At 41.0% G+C, this 19,120-nt stretch overlaps 1 protein-coding gene across 2 annotated transcripts in view; it reads left to right on the forward strand.

Annotated features, from left to right (window-relative positions):
* Positions 1-3,367: 3,367 nt before the first annotated feature.
* The window catches only part of lamb2l (laminin, beta 2-like), a 58,056-nt gene continuing 42,303 nt past the window's right edge, over positions 3,368-19,120 (forward strand). The window contains exons 1-2 of one of the 2 annotated variants that reach the window (XM_062392523.1): positions 3,368-3,467; positions 16,741-16,818. In XM_062392523.1, coding sequence (XP_062248507.1) covers positions 16,761-16,818 — 58 coding nt within the window. In that variant the 5' untranslated portion in view covers positions 3,368-3,467; positions 16,741-16,760. Of the gene's footprint in view, positions 3,468-14,759; positions 14,788-16,740; positions 16,819-19,120 lie in introns of those variants that run through there. The other variant, XM_062392524.1, reaches the window with a different exon arrangement.

Here is a 19,120-nt window from a genome sequence, read left to right on the forward strand (position 1 = left end):
GGAGAAATAAGTAGTGGGGGAAACCTTCCTAGACATAATAGTCCCATATATCAGTTTTGGTCTCTTTGGAGTTTTTTCTCAGGTGATCACTGCACACTGAAGTAACAGTGAAGTTCAGCTGGAGCCCCCAATTAGAGGCCAGCCATTGGATGTGTTTCCTCACTAGGGGGCAGACCTTGATCATGATACATCAATACCCAAAGCACATTTAAGGCGAGTGAAATGAGGAAGACCTTCAGATTCATCGTTAGCCAAACGCAACCTTTACATCAGGACTCAAAAGCAAATGCTGGGTTAGGAATGTTTGCTGGGCTTGTTTTTGTGTTTAAGGGTACATTTGAATGAATTCCAAGCTGATTTACATTCTGCTTGACTCACTACTGTTCCCACTGTATTATAGTTTTAAACATGGTATGAACTATGAGACCTTAATGACTATCAGAAAGCTTATGGACATGCCCCAGACTTCACAATATCACTACTACCAGCTTACATGTATAGCCTAGGTCTCTCATTTTAGCAACAATGGGCTGGTATATGATCAACTTGTAAAGGAAGGCTATGTCCATATAGAGGTCATAGACACAGGCTACTTCGAGGACTACTACCTACCTTTTAACCTTGTCCAAGAAAACAACATCAGGGGTGTTAGGGATGTTACAGAACACATCATCAGAACTGGCATTATACGGGAGTGTTTGTCCATTGACACATTTGGGGGGAATACTCCCTTAACAGTACTTGAAATGAGGTCGACAATGCGGTCATGGCGTGCAATATAGAGTCCTTTATACTTATTACAGCCATTAAAAACATGAGCAATGGATTCCAAATGTTGGTTGGGATTAGAATGCATTATACAGTGATGATTATTAGGGTACCACAATGCAAGATTGTATTTAGTTGGCAAAAACCTGTAGTCTGGCTTTAACAGTAAAGCAGAGGATGTCCTCTCCTACAGAGGCGTTCCTGTACATTGTATGAGAGACTGAGTGGTCAGCAAAGTCAAGGCATGCCACCTTTCCCTGCAGTCTCAGTCCAGTCCAGTGTAGTTTTGTCTCTGCCTGTTTAATGTTCAGGAGGGACTTTCTTGCTGTTGTGTTGTGAAATGTTTGTTGTGTCCCACTGTGGTAGACAGTAGCCTCCACATTGACCGCTGGGTCTGTGACAACTGCATCAGATGCGTCTGGTGCAGTGGGTGAATTTCCTTTCACCCATTTCAGTCGAACTGCCGCTCTGTTGCACAGGTCATTGAGGTCCGGCCAGTCTGACCGACAACCGTAACCTGCAGCTTGGGTATCCAGCTTGCCATTACCTTTCCTCCTGAAGCCCAGGAAGTTCTCCTGGCCAGCATTTGCCAAAGGGACCTTTCTCCTCCTGAGGTCCAGTAGGAGGGAGGCTCTGGCTAGCTCTCGAAAGGCAGCATCGTTGTTATTTAGCATCCTGATGAGGTGTGTCAGCCTTGTAGTGGTGTAGGTCCACTCCACATTAGGGACACCGAGCCTCCCCTCTTTGTGTGAGAGGAAGAGTATATCCCGAGTGGAGTGAGTGTTCAGTCCCAGCCATCTCCTGACAGCTTTGACTGTTTTATTGTTGATGTCTTGTAGGACATTCTGTGGGATGTTGACATTCGCAAAGAGATGTTGGATCTCTGCCAGTGCCACTTCTCTGATGGCCTCCAGTTTCATGACTACAGGGAGGGGTGAGGAATCAATTACATCAATTCTGTTCTTATAGTCACAGGATGGCTTCTGTATTTGCTCACCCCACTCGCCTGAAATGCACACACACACACACACACACACACACACTTAAAATCACTGGAAAGCATGTGAAGAATGAAAAGAAGAGGGTATCCCTGGTTTTCAACTGTTCATTTTCGCTTTCGGAGCGTGTAGCAATCATGTAAAACCCTTCCTCCAGATGTTTCCCTACTCAAAGAGCGTAGCTATGGACAGATTACAACCTTCATCCAGCATTTGCACCTCTCTCATGTGTTTATCATTCCGTCCAGATTTTCTCCCACAGTTTATTTTTCTCCTCCCAACTATTTCTCCCTTACAGTTTTCTTTTGTTTATTGCCGTGCACCTTTTGCTGAACCGCTGCTTATCTCTTCATCTGCTGCTGATCACTGCCCTTAGTGCTTCTTAGTTCTGTGTAATGCCTCTGATTACAACCTACAGTATAAAGTATCTGTTGTTTTCGTGCTTGCTGTTTACTTTCATCTTTGTGTTACACTGCGCAGTATAATTATGGATTCCAGCCTTGGGTTTTACCTTGCGCAACCTGCACTGATTCCTGACAGTGGGTCTTTACAGCTTCTCCTCTTTCTACCTCTCTTTCTTTCCCCCACATCTTACTCCCTGTCACTTCCTTGTAGTTCTACCAGGAGTCAGTGTTTACACATAAACAACATGTCTCTACTTCCATCCCTTTTTAACATTTCAAGACAGCACGTGCCCACTAGCTGCTCGATCCGGCCCATACCAGGTCGAAACATGAATGCACACTGACCTCGAGTAGACTGTCGTCGTATGAGGCGGCTGCTGGTTAGGGATATGTGATGTGTATCAGTTGACTCGACTGGCACCATATAATGAGCTCGGCGATGGAGACTGTCATCTCTTGATAATTCCCGTGGTTCAAATCCTGTCGGTGATGAGCTATCTCCACTATCCTCGTGCCATCGAAGCAAGACAGGGGAACACACTATGCTGCGAGTGGAAATCATTTTTACCTCTCATTGCACATTTTTATTTGGTAATGCCGCTTTCACATGGGAAGAAATGACCTTGGTTGAAATATCTAATCCTTACACACACAAACAACAAACACCTCATATTATGAATGGAAAAATACAAATGCCCAATTCAGCTGTTGATTTTCGCTGCTCATTCATTCATTGCCCTGTTTTCCTCTCTTGCCAGTTTACGTCAAGGTTCTCTGAGAGATGATGTCAAATATTCCACATCACCAGTAAGTCCCCACAATTTTTTTTTAGAACTGTAAAAATAATGCATGTTGACCCCTCTGTGTAAATCATAGCCCCTGATTCAGAAAAGTCTTGTATAGGCCACTAGAGGAATGTGCATGGAACATGTGGCTTTGTGTTTCTCATGTGAGAAAAACTGTCCAGATTAATTTACTTTGCCGTATCGGCTTCCCTGACATTCAAGTTCACTGGTGAGTAGTGAAGCACCGACGGATTAATGTTTAACTGGCACAGTGGGAGGACTGGGTGGGGACCTCCTCACCTGCCGCTGCTCCGCGGTGCGAGGCCGCCGGTGACACTTCAGCTCCGCCTCCTCCGCTGCTCGCTGGGTCTACCGCCGGGATTAACGGAAATACACACACACACACATGCATACACACTCACAGAGGCAGTGCTGCCGGACGGTGCGTGAGAGAGGGAGAAAGTTAGTGTGAGAGTGTGTGAAGAGAGGAGCCGCTGAAAACTACCGAGCAGGTGAGCGCTCCATCTAATCTTCCGTCTTTACGAACATTCGTGTCCTGACCACGCCTTAGAGAAACTCTATATCAGCACAGTGGATTCTCCACTGAGTTTGTATTGAAGCTGTGCTATTACTGCGTTACCTGCCAATCATCTTCCTGGAGCTAAACCTCTGAATTATGCTAGGCTAATTTCAACATTTTAAAGCCTTTAGCTGGTTGTCATGTTGATGTAGACAGTGGAGCAGGTTTGAACTGAACTCACAGAAAGTTTTGGTGACTAAATATAACTTAACTTAAAGAAAGTATCGGTGAGTAAACGCTGCAGTTTTACCTTAACTTAAAGAAAGTATCGGTCAGTAAACACTACAGTTTGACCTTAACTTAAAGAAAGTATTGATGACTAGATAGATGATTAGATGTTCATTAGGTTTGCTTCACAGCATGGGTTTATGTTTCTGTTCTTATTCAACTTTCCTGGATGAGTCACTATTACACTGTAGTTAGCCTGGAGCAACCAAGTCTTCATGACAAGTGCAGCCTAGTGTTCCCCTCTGCTCAAACATGTGTGTGAAATGAGGCTGTGTGGTCACTAGAAAGCAGTTGTACATTTGTTTGCTGTAGGAGAAACTCCCCGTGTTAATTCCTCAGAGTTTAAGATGTGATGTGCTGGAGAGCAGATCCAGTATCAGACAAGTGTGGTGCACATGCACTGAGCAGGAACTTGCACTTGGAAGTGGTGGTTCATCAGAAAAACATTTGCAATGTATTTTAATGTGGATAGGTTCTGGATTTAACTCAAAATTGAATTATATTTATACAAACCATATCCACAAATCAGAATTTGTCTTTTGACAATCAGAACAAGGTGCGACATCCACTTTCCTAACTGCAGGCATTGTTGGAGCGGAATTTGCAACCTCATCAGATTTGTTATGAAGGGAATGGCAAATAAAACATATATGCAAAAGCTGGGAAGTAAAAAAGAGAGCTTCCAAAAAGTTGAGTCAGAATTCTGCTGAAGGAACTAGAAACCGGCACTTGCACTGTGAGTGTGTGTGTGTGTATTGTGTGCAGGCTGCTAATGGCTGGGAGGCTGATTTGTGACACTGTTGCACACATTCCTACCAGATTAACTAGCATCACAGATTAATGGGGCGCAGAGCTCACATTCACCGTCCAGAATAGTTTGAGTAATATTCAAATGTTTGCTGCAGGTGAAGAACAAACAGCTTCACTGACAACATGTTGTGTTGTTTCTATCACAGCTGGACCCCTGGGCTAACACATGTTAACAAGGAATATCAGTGTAACCTCAAAAAAGCATGTTCTCCTTATTGGTGCCTTTTGTGTGATAAACAGTTAAACTTTTCAAGAGGAAAGGTTCGCTCTCTTCCTTGGAGTACAGGAATTCCATATCAGCAGTTATTTCTTTTCAGCAGCTTGTCAGGGTATTGAGTCGAGGTGTGTGTGTGTGTGTGTGTGTGTGTGTGTGTGTGTGTTTGGGAGGTACATGTTCTCGTGGCCCTTGCAGGCTTAGTCTAGCTTTAATCAGCTCATGGACATGGCCTCTCGCCCCAATGCTGAGTTCAACTCTAACCTGAAGGGTTAAGAGGATCCACGAGTCTCTCAGACCCCGAATGGTAGAGCTGGCCCTGTTGGAGAGAGGAACACTGTGTGGGGGCTGCGCTGCCTCTCTGTTATTTGATTATTGACAGAATATATATGTAAATTGCGACCATTGCTAAAAATTACAGAAAACGGGGGCTGGATGCAGTATTAGTCATAAACCCTGCCTGCGCCTGGTAAGTGGATGGGACATGGACCAAACTAAAAATATTAATGATATTCTGAAAATACCTCTTTAGCAAGCTGAAGCCTCCCTTCTTCCATGTTAATATTGTCTGATATGGTGTTACATGTTTCTATACTATTATCACTTGTAATAAATGTATTAACTTACATTTGAATAATTTATCAGCTATGATACGAATAACTATGATAATTCTGGTCACTATCATAAGACCCAACCTGACTGATACCCTGGCAAATTCTTCTGTTTAGTTAATGCTGCACAGCTGCTCCCAGGGTGTGTGTCTGAACAGTGTTTGCTGTGTGTAAAAGGGTAAAAGCTTTGTGAGTAGTTATTTTATTTTATTGGTCTTACATACAGTATAGCCCTTGTCACTGGGAAACAATGATAGAAGAAGTAGTTTTGAAATACGTCTTTGATATTGGAGCCTCTGTCAGGGCCTCTTCAGGCCGAGACACTCATAATTACATCCCCCGATGTAAATCAACCACTTCTCTGCCGCACGCTAACAAGAGGTTCTGATGACTGCTACGCCTATTTTTCAGTCTCTTGCTTGTGTCATCCTGTCTGAAAGTTATATCAGGCTAATTTATCTCAGCGTATCTACAACAAATGGTACGTTCATAGTCAGGATGTACACACACACACTCACGCGTCAGAGAACAGGGTTTTGGAAAAACAGTTAGCAAACACACATTTAATAATAGCTGTGACATTGTGTATAATAAGTAGAGTTATAAAAGTCTGCACAATGTAATAATGCATGTTTCTATAAATATTTACATACAGTCTCAGGCTGTAATGCAGATCGTTGCCTCTAGAATAAAGTTGCCTCTAGAATAATGCCCTCTCCTGCACACACCCGAGATTTTCTCTTCAATAACAGGAAATGCAATTTCCTTAAATCTTACTGAAAAAAGCAAAGCCAAATATCAAGCTTGTCATTCATGTGGACAGGAAAACACTTATTGTCCCTTTGCTTGTTAGATCACAGGAGACATAATCTGTGCTTGTATCAAGTGCAGATTGTTTGTCATTTGCAAACCAAGTCTATTTAGCTAAGTCATAGAGCATGAGACTTCAGATTCAGCCCACTGTAATAAAATACACGCCCGCTGAGTTTACTGGAGGTGATGAATGTAGTGAGAAGAAATGTCAGTTTAGACGTGCAGTGTCGTTATATAACCGTGAAATGTGCATGCAGGTGGATATTAACAGGGGAGTTGTTTTTGTGCCTGAAATAGCAGGAATTGAAGGAATGAATGGCAGAAAAAGTTTCAATGACCCAAGAAGGAAAAACTCCTTGTTTAGCTCAGAGTAAAACATTTGATATTAGCATCCTAGTGATATGGTATCTAACTACCGTTCCCCAATGGTAATCCACACATAATGTTTGCTGACAGATTGCTGTCATCATGTGGTGAGAATAAACACTACCGAACCTCCAACAAGTTCCTTCCTATCTAAATCCTATCATGCCCATATACAAGCTTTGATGTTCTTTATCATTGTACTCCTGGCGGGCTTATCTCCATATTACTGACCGTCTCCACAGGCATTTGTCCTGAGCCAAACTCTGAGTCGCCCCATTCACCTCCACCATTCACCTAAGGATTATTTGGCTTTCTAGTCCAAACATGAAAAGTGCTGATTGTGTTGATTGGTGTGTATCTGCACTGAATTTAATCACCTTTAAACGTCCTTATTTGCCACTGCCCAGTCATGCCCGTGCATGCACTGTTGTGGGCCTTGCAGGTGTGTCTCCCTAAGTTAAAGATTAATTTTTATGATTAAAACAAAATACCCTGAAGGGTGATTTCAGAATTGATCAGGGAATTGTTTAGAAATAACAAAGGCAAAAAACAAAATGCACTGGTTGTACATGTAAAGGAGCCCACACATACACACTGTTCATTGTGTATGTGTCTATTTCTGTGAAAGTACAAAGGTTGTATGCACAAAAGCCAAGTAAGATCAACAGTATTTATGGTATTAGGTATGAGGTGTGCTTCATGAGGTATTTGGGGTGTCAGTGGCAGTGAAAATCTGCAACGAATGGAAGATTGAACTCCCTTTTGTTATCCCGAAATGCAGAATAAACATTGACGGTAATCTCTCTTTAGCTGTGAGAGGCCAGCAGAGATAAATCACGTAGCCAGATAGTATTATAAGATGTCCTATGGCTCCACAAGTGAGATCTGACATGTATGTGGTGGTTTGAGAAGTTGTTTGATGGGAAGACATTTCCTTTTTTGTTGCCATGGTTTAGCTAAATCCTTTCAGTTGAAGAGGTTGTGTTTGGGTGGTCTGTTGACTTGTAGTCATTGACTTAATGTAAGCTCTTATGATTATAGGCTCTTTGTTTTTTTCACTGATAGTTCTCATTGTTTCCTTAGTGTTGCTAAAGTTAGGATTGGTAAGTTTCTGAAATATGTTTTATCATATTTATCTCCACGGCCCAATAGCAACCAATAAAAAAGGTTGTTTGAGTATTGCTGGTATACCAGTCTGTCACTTACAGACGCACCCTGCTCTCACTGCACATAACTTTAGCATCGCACCGCTGAGGCAGAGACGATAATCTGAAGTTAGTGAGACAGTCATGGAAAAGTCAGCTTATAGTTGTCAGACACTGCAAGTTCATGTGTTTTGGGGGCGTAGCTTTGACAAGAGGGTCGGTGGGAGGGCGGTGTATCAGTTGCAAATTGTAGCCTGCTCTTTGTAGCTTTTATATGCTGACCAACCACAGCTTTAAATCTAATGCTGCAGAAACTGGGCCACCCCCAACCAAGTTTTCAGTTTTTTTTCTATGTAATTGGAAACCACTGCTATAAATGTGATGCATGCTATAAATCTAAATTGAAAAGTTGAGCGTTGTTCTCATGTCGTCCCCCAGGAAAGCTGAAAGTATTTTTCACAATATTGGACTGATGTCAAACTCAGGAAACAGCAGTCAATTATTTTGTGTTCCTCAAAGCTTTGATCAAAGCTTACCTTTTAATATATCCTAATCTTGAGCACAGGTTATCTGCTGCTCGCTGCACACTGCAGATTTATTTGTGGCAGATGCATATTTTAGAATACATTTCATTGTGAAAGATTAAACGAGTGTGTCCAATCTTCTAACGCCCTTAAAAGAGCAGTGAGTGGTCAGGGTCACATTACAGATATTCATTACTTGTTAAGATCTCCACAAAATAATTATGTTTCTCTCGCTCTATCTCACATGATTTTGCTTAAATTAATGTTCATTATCTAAAAAGAAATTAGAATTCCTTTCCTGTCCCATTAATTATCTCACCAACCATCTGAATTATTAAACTGCATATAAAGGTGTAGCACAAACTAGCTGCTTCTCCAGCAGATACATAAGTAGCTCACATCCTGATGCCTCAGTATTAATCATCTAATGATACATAAGTCAGTGAGACCAAACTAGTATTACGTTTACTTTTGCTGGTAATGCTTAAGTGCATTTACTTAAATTGACTTGGAGGACCTTTTCTTAAAATTTTATAAGATAAGGTATAGTGTAAAATACTCAAAACAGTTCAAAGTCATTGGCAGTTAAAGATATATCTAAAAGTAATGGAGTAATAGATTTAAAAGTTCTGAATAATGTGAAAACGCTCAATTTTAGCTCCTTGAACACTTATTAAACTGAGCTTAACATTTGTGCACCAAGATGTATGTGCATTTAAATTAATCTGGCTGGACTGAAACCTCTGGTGTAGTTGAAAGTGGTGCTGGTTTCAATATTGAGTCACCTGCCTGAATGGAAAACACACTTCCTGCATGAACTCATCCGTATGATCTGATCCCATTTCCAGCCCAGCCTTGTTTTACAATACCTTAACATCAGTGTCTCAGCCTGCAGCGCGTCGGCAGGGTTTTCACTGGCTCAGTCTGAAGCCCTTCATTTGATGTGTACACAAACTCACGTAGACACACACACGGAGAGTCAAGCTTATCATGTTATGGTGTGCAAGGATCTGGGAGTCTCGGATTGTTTGGACTAGTGGCTCAAGATTTCTTGTCTTTGTCTGACTGCCGCACAGAAGTTATACGAGGTTCCTCTTATCTTTTTGTAGTGATTGTGAGAGTTTGTGACAAAGTCTTTGTTCAAGGACATTGATTTGCTGCATTAAACTTGCCTTCTCACTATGACAATCATTGTTTCATATGTCGTATTGCCTTTACCTATATATTTACTTTATCTATAGATTTAAAGACATATTAATGTATGCATGTATACAGTGTATCCATTTTAACAAGCAGACATATATAAGGCATCCAAAACCACACAGGCCTCTTGCAATCATCAAGTCTGTGATATTTCAAAAGTCTAAGAAGACAGAACAGCTCAGTCACATGTAAAACGTTATTATCAATACAGTAACAAATCATACAGTCAATACTAAAAGAACGCTCTTTTTATGTGGGTCTGCACCAAATTGAATACCCTATAATATCAGTCCACTAAATATGCCAAATTCCATGAATCACTGTCTGAGAAATAAACGTAAAAGTCGAAAAACGTGTACAAATATCTAGCAGTTTATGTTTGAAAGTGAAGTGAATCAAGGTAAAATTAAGATTCTAAATCTGAAGGGGACCACGGCCCCCTCATCGTGACTCTGATTGAGTTTAAATCGAACTCATTAGACTATATAGGTCCTCCATAATGTTTTTTTTGCTCCTTTTGCACACATGTTCAAATTGTGATGAAGAGAACATTTCAAATTTTGACTGTATCTACACCAAACAGTGCAAATATATATGGATCCATCAACTTTGCAAAAGGTAATAAAGAACTAGGGGTGGGAATTTGCAAAAATGTGACAATTCGATAGGATTGAGATATTTGGGCCAAGATTCAATATTATTGCGATTGTTAACATATTGTGATACAGCAAGTATTGCAATTCGATTCTGTGATATATTGCGATTCATGTCCCCCATATTATTCAATGGCATTACAAAAAATGAGGAAAATAAGACTGCTCAACATGATGAGCTCCCAGCACATAAATTAAAATATTTAAATACAATACAGTAACATAAAGCAGACATAATAGAGTAACATAAACCTGAGAATAATCATATAAATAAGAGTAACTTAGAGCTTTAATCAAATTGAGAAAAATAAACAAAATTGGTACGGCTAGAGTCCAGTCCAGTTGGCTGCAAGGTCATGAACCAAAATATTAAATTCATTCCGGAATATTGGCATTTTTGTTCAGAAAAAGGAGTTGGTCAACATGCTCAGATGTTAAAGTGCTCCTCTGGGCCGTTACTATATCTCCTGCAGTGGAGAACATCCTTTCAGCAGACACACTAGTGCCTGGAATGCTCAGGTATCTTTTAAACTCTGAAACTCTCCTCGTCAAGCTTTGCCAGCCAGGGGCTGTTACATATATAATTAAATATTGCAAAAATTGTAAATAAAGTATTAAAACAAAATACTTTGTGCTACTGTATCAATATAATTGCGTGCGCAAAATATCGCGATACCTAACAGAATACATTTTTCCCCCACTCCTATAAAGAACTTGTCTTATTCAACCAATCCCGATTAAACTCTCTGCAGAAATCCTGAGATATCTCCTGAAAATACACCCCCTGGGTTAGGGTTATGAAAAGGGGACAAAAAGATTAGCTTTGAGTGTGCAATAATTGTTTCGCTGCAGAGTTTGTTATGATGATCAGTGTGATCGGTCTCATTCCTTCAAAAATAATTTCACTTTGCTTGGCTTTGTCAAGTCTCAAATTCAATTGTCGATGCCCACATCTTTAATTTCGGTGGATTGAGCTGCTTCTCTTGAGCACAAATGTGTTAGAACCTGTTAATTGCCACGTTCACCTGTATTTGAAATTATAAATTGCTCAGGCTTTAGGTTTCTGACAGCAATCCTTTTGGCTTAAGAGTTGCATTGATACACAAAGAAAGCAATCAAATAGATATCTTTGGAGTAAAATGAAATAACAAAGCACACAACATGTGTGTGTAAGTATGCAGTGATTGATATGACTTCTAAATTATCAAAGCAGATGACCATTTGAGAAAACCATAATCATAACTCAGCCTTTAGCCGACAGATTGCACCAGAAACTCCACTTCTCTAATCTGTGCCTCAAGTGTGACAGGTTAATTTGGTCGGTCCTTCTCACTCTACAGAAGAGGTCAAAGGTCAAGTCAGAAGGGCAGTATGGATGTGAAAGCTGCTGGGTTCTCTTCTGCAGTTCCTTAATTATCTCACCTAAATCTCACATGTCGATAAAAATATCCTGTTAGGTGATTTTTTTCAGGTACATATGCACCTTCGCACCTTCCCACTCTTCTCTCTTTCTTTTTTCCCACCCAGTCATGGCACCAGAGCTGCCTCAGACATGTACGGTCGTGACTGTGACTTGAAACAATGGTATTAAATTAGTTTGCTTTTTCGAACAGTAACAAACTTATGATTGCTACCAGCACAACAAAAAATTAGTATATAGTGCATCTTGTTTTATAAATCTATAGAAATTTAAAAAAAAGTGTTAAATAATGGCTTCACTTCTTCCTTATCTCTGCTGTTCTAAAAGCTGCCCTCACTCTAAGGAGACATATTATGCCTATTTTACCACAGTTGATATGGTTCCTTGGGGCCTTAATGAAATATTTTGGTCAAAATACCACAAGGATCATTTAAACAGTACCCTTTTTACCCTGTCTAAAACAGCCTTCCTCAGATTGACCTGTTTTGAGGGTCACCCCCTCCTCCACGAGATACGAGCGTGCAGATCTTGGCCATCCATTACCTTTGTAGAAATATGGAGATGAAGATAGAATCTTGCAACCATATCGATTTGAACCAGAGTCAGGCGGGTCGAAGCCTGCCTGCGAGGCTGGGGCTGTCGCAGCCTGACTCTCCGCCACCTGACACGGGGGAGACATTTGGCCTCTGAAGAGGGAAGCATACGGAAGCTCATTAGCAGTCACTCAAGCATGACGTTTCTGATATAGAGAAACCATAACAAATCGCGGGAGTTGTTTTTTTCCCGAGTTTTTGGGATGGTAGACTTGCCAGATACCCAAATTAACGAGTAGAAGCACTACAAAAGTGGGATTTTCATTATATGTCCCCTTTAACACTTGTTGCAACTTGTATCCACTTAAGTGTTGCATCAATCTTGTCATCTAACTGTCCACCATCAATCTGCCGAAAAGATATCTTACAAGTCTACTACGGCCTCCAGAGAGTTTCTTCTACTTCTAGATCTTGACTAGTTTTTGGAGGCGTACGTTTTATGGTTTTGATTATATCCATACTACTACGTTTTTGTTTAAAAATGCATCAACTCTTCTCTGGATAAACCTGGTGTCCACACTATTCCTACAACTTTTAGAGCAACTAAAACAGAGACGTTTAGAAATGCTGCTATCCTCGTTTTTGTCTGTAAACTCTGTTTTGGCTTAGTTTTACTCTGGACGGCGGAAGCTGAGATGTTTTGAAACGATGACTCTTGTTGATTGGGTCTTTTTGGTGAAGCTCTTTGGCCTAGTTTACCTCAAACAATCTCTAACTGTCGCTGTCCCTCCTCGCTCCTTTCCTCCTTTCCTTTTCCATACTCATCTTCTGTCTCTTCCTCTTTTCACCATGTCTCTTTCTACTTGCTCTCTCTGGCTTCCTCTGCCTCTCTTGCCCTTCACTCTCCCTTCGTGTCCAGAAGAAAGGGGTGGTGCATTCCAAAGGCCTGGAGACCATTCCCCTCTTTCAGCCAGTGGCCCACAGAGTGACAGAGGAATTAGAATAAGAATAGCTGCCCATTTACCCCAGTGCCCCAGTGAAGCGCTGGAGGGAGAAACAGAGGGAGCCGGAGGGAGGAGAGGAATGAAGGGGTGGGGGTCCCACAACATACCGTGTTCTCATTGGCCGGTAGGGTTCCCTCTGTTTTTACATCGCTGCCATCAGTTGTCCTTTCAAGTTTGTTTTACGCATTCTGGCGCACATACACACTGCACATGTGCATGCATGCGTAAATATACAGATTGGGGTCCCTGGTTTGCACACGTGCACACTGGAATACGGAAATCTACATACACACACACTACACGCTGTCAAGCAGCATTGGCCGGCAGAGACACAGAGAGTGAGCAAATCTGACCACGCACTGCAGAGGAGAGTGAGGCGTCCTGTGGCTGTGTGAGTATGAAGCTGGAATAACCTATTGCCAAGAATGGTTTTATAATTAACATTATACACAGACTGTTACATTTTCATCTGTGTGTTACTTATTTCTGTATCAGCAGGTGAAGTCTCTTGTGTTTTCCGGACTTATCCACTATAGCGTCAAATTCTTGATCATAATGCGACCTTGTGCTGTCACGGCTGCTGTAGGTTGCCTCTGGCTAAACTGTAAACTTTTAACTATGTAGCTGTTCAAATGTAACATCGGGGCATCTGTTAAACAGTGCAGCAAGTGTTTTTCTCACTTCCTTAGCAATGGAATTTTTCAAACTATAAATCTTAATTAAGAATGATTATTATCATCATGTTTCTGAGTTTTTAGACTTCAAATAAGTGTGGCACAGGAAGGTAATAGTGTTGTTATATTCTTGTTTTAAATCATATGCCAGTCACTTCATCTCTAGAGCTCTTCACTGGCAATGAGGCTTCTGAGCTCTTAGCAGATTTCTGCACTTAGATGGGCTATGTACTTTGAGGGCTCCTTTTGCACGAGGGTTGTTGTGGTAAAAAGTATAATGTATCATTCTCTCGCGATCCCTCTTTTTCAGATGAGGAGATAGACCTACAGTCTTGACCCAAACAATATTTGTATTTTAGACAGAGTACAATGTTTAGTCTGAACAGGTGAACATTTTAACTTAAAAATAAAATCATTGTGTAGTTTTGGATTGAAAATCTTTCTCGTAACTTGAACATGAATGGTATTTTCATCAGCCGAATCCAGGGAAATCTTCTAATCACTCTCCGATGGTCTTCCTCCTTTATCGCTTCTAACTTGAATCAATCTCACCCTCTTTTCTTTGATCATGCTTTGTTGCACTTTTACATCCTGCATTTGTCCCTCTCTATGTATATCAAAAGGCTTTATTTATAAAACTTGGTTAGTGAAGCAGGGATTTATTGAAATGGACAACTCAATACAGAAATGATATCTTATATTCTTTGTGGAAACCATGTAACTTAAAATCCAAATGTTCAAGGAAAATGGGTGGTGCTTAAACTTTTCACCAGTGAGATTCCCCTTCGAGGATGAAACTATTTTGCTCTCGTTAACTTTGCCACAGCAAATTTATTTTGAATCCACTCTACGTTCAGGTGCGTTCCACTGAGATGAGCCTTTACTTACATCTGAAATTATCATTGACGAGATGGGTGAACCACAACGACATTTCTGTGAACCATGCTTCATTTTGTCAGAGAGCCTCAAGAGTGATGAATTTAAGTAATTATTATTTCTCTATTTTTTCCTGTCCTGCATTCAGATCATTAAGTCAGCTGAAAATATCAGCGAGGTAAGTTTGGAAGTAATTTTTAAACAAATTTCTCTTGGCTACCGTCAAAAAAGCAAGAGCCATATCTCGTTTTGCAGATAAAGAATTAAGAACGTTTCCTGTACAACCCCTGAGTTCCATCCAGGTCAAGGTCCCATGTCTGAGTGAGGCTGTTTAAATGTTGTTGTGTCCAACTAGACAAATAAATTAACATATTATCGAGAGTTTCCGGACTCCGGATTTTTTTTAAATAGGAAGCAATATATTTTAGGGCTTTAATTTCATATTAACTTATGTTAAGTCCATTCCCATGACCTGCTTGTGATTCTTTTGTGACCCTCCAAAGGGGTGGGGGAGGTCCAACCCCAAGGTTGAGGTTTATGGCAGTATCACTCTGGTCAGAGGCATAAAACTCTGAATGCAGAGTCAGAGACAGGATCAGGCTCAAAATCAAGATCTTTTATACGAAGGTTCAGTACAGAAAAATCAGGCCAAGACGTGGCAAAGGTATCAGAATAATTGGGCAAAAGTCAAAATTCCAGAGAAGGATTAAAGGTCAAACAAGTAGGAACTGAACTCAAAGGTGTCAAGACGATGAGACAAAAGAACTCAGAGGCTTTGTCAGAAAATCACTCAAAAATCACTCCACTATTTAGTGAATTTACCATTTTGTAGTTACGTCTGAAGGCCGAATTATAGTCGGGTTGCACGCACGCACGCATGCACGCAAGACACGCAACAAGCCCTTTTCGTGCCCTCTGGCAGCTTGCATGCGTCAGCCAATTTTTCTAACTACACGACAAAGCGACGCGAGCCTCATGCAGCCCGCAAGGCTTGTGATTGGTCTGCTTACTACATCCCGTTCTGAGTCTAGTTTCCGATTTCATGCCCCACAATACGCTGAAATCACGGAAGATTTAGAAGAATGAATATGGACCAAATAGATGAGCACTTGGCAGAAGAGATCCGAAAGTATGACCACTTGTATAACCCTTCACTGAATGGCCGATTTGTCCGCCAGAAATAGGCTATGAGGAGCCGGAGAGGCGATGTAAATAAACAGTCGACGAAGAAGAAGACGTCTCTTCTTTGTATGATTTGTCTTCGAATTAAAACGTTATTCCGCCTAGTGTTCTAGCGGTGATTTGCGTTGCAACACGCACAGCACGTTAGAGAAGTATAAACCAAAACGAGTCAGTCGATGTAACTGCGTGGCCTTCCGCGGTTGCAGTCGCAGGACTATAATTCAGCCTTGAATGTTAAAGGTTTAGTGTGTAGAATATAGTGACATCTAGTGGTGAATTTGCAAGTTGCAGCTGAATACCCCTCATCTCACCCTCCCCTTCCAAACGTGAAGGAGTATGTGGTAGCCTTCACTGGTCATACAAACTCAAAAGGTGTTTAGTTTGTCCAGCTTGGACGGCTGTAAAAAACATGGCGGCCTCCGTGGAGAAGACCCGCTCCCAATGTAAATATGAAGGGTTCCTTCTAGGTTAAACAAAATAACAATCGGTATAGTTTAGAGGAAACAAACTAGTGAGAACATCACCAGGATTACTTTATATTGAATTTCTGTCGCTAGATTTCTTGAATTCAGGCACAGCCACTGAGGCTAAATACTTAAAGAAGAGGGCAGACAATGAGACATAGTTCGAAAAAGAAGGGGCACCTGTGGATAATATAGAGAGCAGAAATATACGGTATATATATTCAGATAAAATATTTTAATGTCCTGCTCATGCACAGTACCATGTAATTTACGCAAGAAAAAACAAGTACAACTAGCTGTTTGAATAGTGATGATAGAGGGTATTATGAACACAGTTTGAGTAAAGGCTACAAAAACACTACCTCATGTGTGAAAGATGGACTGCCCGCTATGATGACAGTGTTACTTAACACTGTAACTGTTTTACTAAATGACGATTGACCTCCTTGTCTCACTCTAAAATTGCTATTGTGTGCTTGTTACAGCCAGAGACAGCTTGTTGTCCATGATTCCAGACATCCTGATGCCCATCATGACTGTGCAGCTGAGTCTCCTAATGCTGGGTGAGTTTACAAACCAATACAATCAATGCATTCCTTGTCAATCTGTGTAACTTATGTCAGCAGTGCTTGGTGTGTTTTGTGAAAGGGTTTGTGAGCATGCAACTCACCAGAACTGAAAGACAACAATGTAGTTTTGTAACACAACTCACAACATTTTGACCTCAGTGCTTCCTGGCTAAGGATAGACACGACCGTTCCACAAATGTGAAGCCAAACTGTAGTATAGGTCATAAACCCTGTCTCCTCCATGTTAGATGATGGGACATGACATGGCATTTCAAAGGACTAAAATGTTAAAATACATATCAAATATACATTTTTTTTGGGGGGGGGGGTTAGTCATTTAATGCTATAAAAATAGGATGAAAAGTCCTGGTAGAAAGCTGTGACTGATGCATGATTTGTCAAGCACGTAACACGACGGGATCTTGCTAGTGTGCAGAAAGGTTTTTTTCGGTGATAGATAGCTTCATTTCTGGATAGTGTTCTATCTTCATTTACAGTCTATGGTGCAGCAAACTGAAGTGAACTGCAGGGATAACAGTGATCCATAGAAAAACTAAAGAAAAAACCATGGCTACATTTCACCAGAGATCATTAGTTCTAAGAAACAGGTCATCGGAGCCGCAGTGCATCAATATTGACAGTGGTCAAATGTTCTTTTGGGACAAAATGAAGAATTCAAAAGATACGTGTGGGTTGTTTCGGCTTCTCCGCTGCTGCGGTTTCATCCTGTTAAAAAAAAGGATGAAACCAAAAGACAAGCAAACTGTTACCACACGTCAAGGACACTCCCTCAGTGGTGCAGCAGCAGCAGTATGTAAAGTGTGTTATTTCTTACTGAATCTGGTTTTGAACTTGTTTGTGTGATCACAGTATTGTCTGGTTCTGAGCCTCCTGCCCTGTCGTTGGGGTTGTTGCAGGTTTTTGCTTTAGCAGACTCCCATCTAAAGGATATCCACAGTGACTCTACTCTCCACCGTGTATTATCATTAGGTGTAATCCATTATTGTTTCATGTATGCTTATCACAGGATTGAGCTGGAACCACAAGTGTTTGCACTGGATTGTGTTTCCTGCACGGAACAGGAAATGAATGTCTTAAGTGATATTTTAACTCTCCTCTATTGAGCTGATGCTTCCAACACAAACCCTAACCCGTCAAAATAACAGGGTGGCTGGTCCCTGAATGATGATAATAATAGTTATGTCATAATTGATTGGCCAACATTACATGTCATTTAGCTGACGCTTTTATCCAAAGCGACTTACATTTTTAGAACACTCATCATTTTATGAGGGGCCATCTAGGGGTTCAGTATCTTGCCAAGGACACTTAGGCATGCAGATGGGATAGAGTGGGATTTGAACCATCGACCTTCTTGTTGCAGAGCACCCGCTCTATCCCCTAGGCCACGCTCTCCCAGATAAGACTTCATGGCTCATTTAATGACTGTGGACCTGAAACGTATGCAACATTAATGGCTTTCAAATGTAGTGTAAGTGCAAAGTTAAGGAAATTCTCTGCTGCAGGAGCTTTGCAATATTTTGTTCAATAACGGGCGATGGATTAGTTTGTGCTTGTTTCAATGATATATTTGATGCACTGGTAAGTATAATGAATAATGTCTGTAACAGTGTTGCTCAATGATTTGTAGTGTTTGGAAAATAATTGAGCTCTGTGGCACTCTAAGCTATTGCTACTTAATTGAATTTAGGGACTTTTTTGGCCCTTGGCAGATGTAGCAATCATTAGTCCTTTGTCTTTAGTGAAGACAGTCTATATCTTAAAAGTAATCAGATTCATGTGGATAAGGATCTTTCTATCACACAGGGCAAGTTATTTTCAAGTTATTATCTTTACATGTTCAATGAGAGATTGTTTGTGCTAAGTTGCACATTTTTAAGGATGAACAAATTAGGAATTTTCAGTCAGACTTCACTAAACTGTGCTTAAACCTGTGTGCCCTGTCACAGTGAGATGATGACTGTGACATCACATTACAACCAATACACCATCAGTCCAAGAATATATTTCACCTAGATTGAAATACATGGCAAGGGCATGTATGTGTGTGTGTGTGGGTGTGTTTGTGTGTGTGTGTGTGTGTGTGTGTGTGTGTGTGTGTGTGTGAGAGAATGTGAGTGTGAGTGTGAATGTGAGTGTGAGTGTGAGAGAGAGTAAGAGAGAGAGAGAGAGAGATAGAGCGAGAGAGCTATAGAGTAAGTGAGGAAAAGAGTCTGAGAGAGAGTCCATCCTAGCCTGGATGCAAGACGAACTTAGCCCCGCCCACAACATTTGA

Source organism: Platichthys flesus, chromosome 7, assembly GCF_949316205.1.
Source record: "Platichthys flesus chromosome 7, fPlaFle2.1, whole genome shotgun sequence".
In the NCBI taxonomy this organism is placed as follows: Eukaryota; Metazoa; Chordata; class Actinopteri; order Pleuronectiformes; family Pleuronectidae; genus Platichthys; species Platichthys flesus.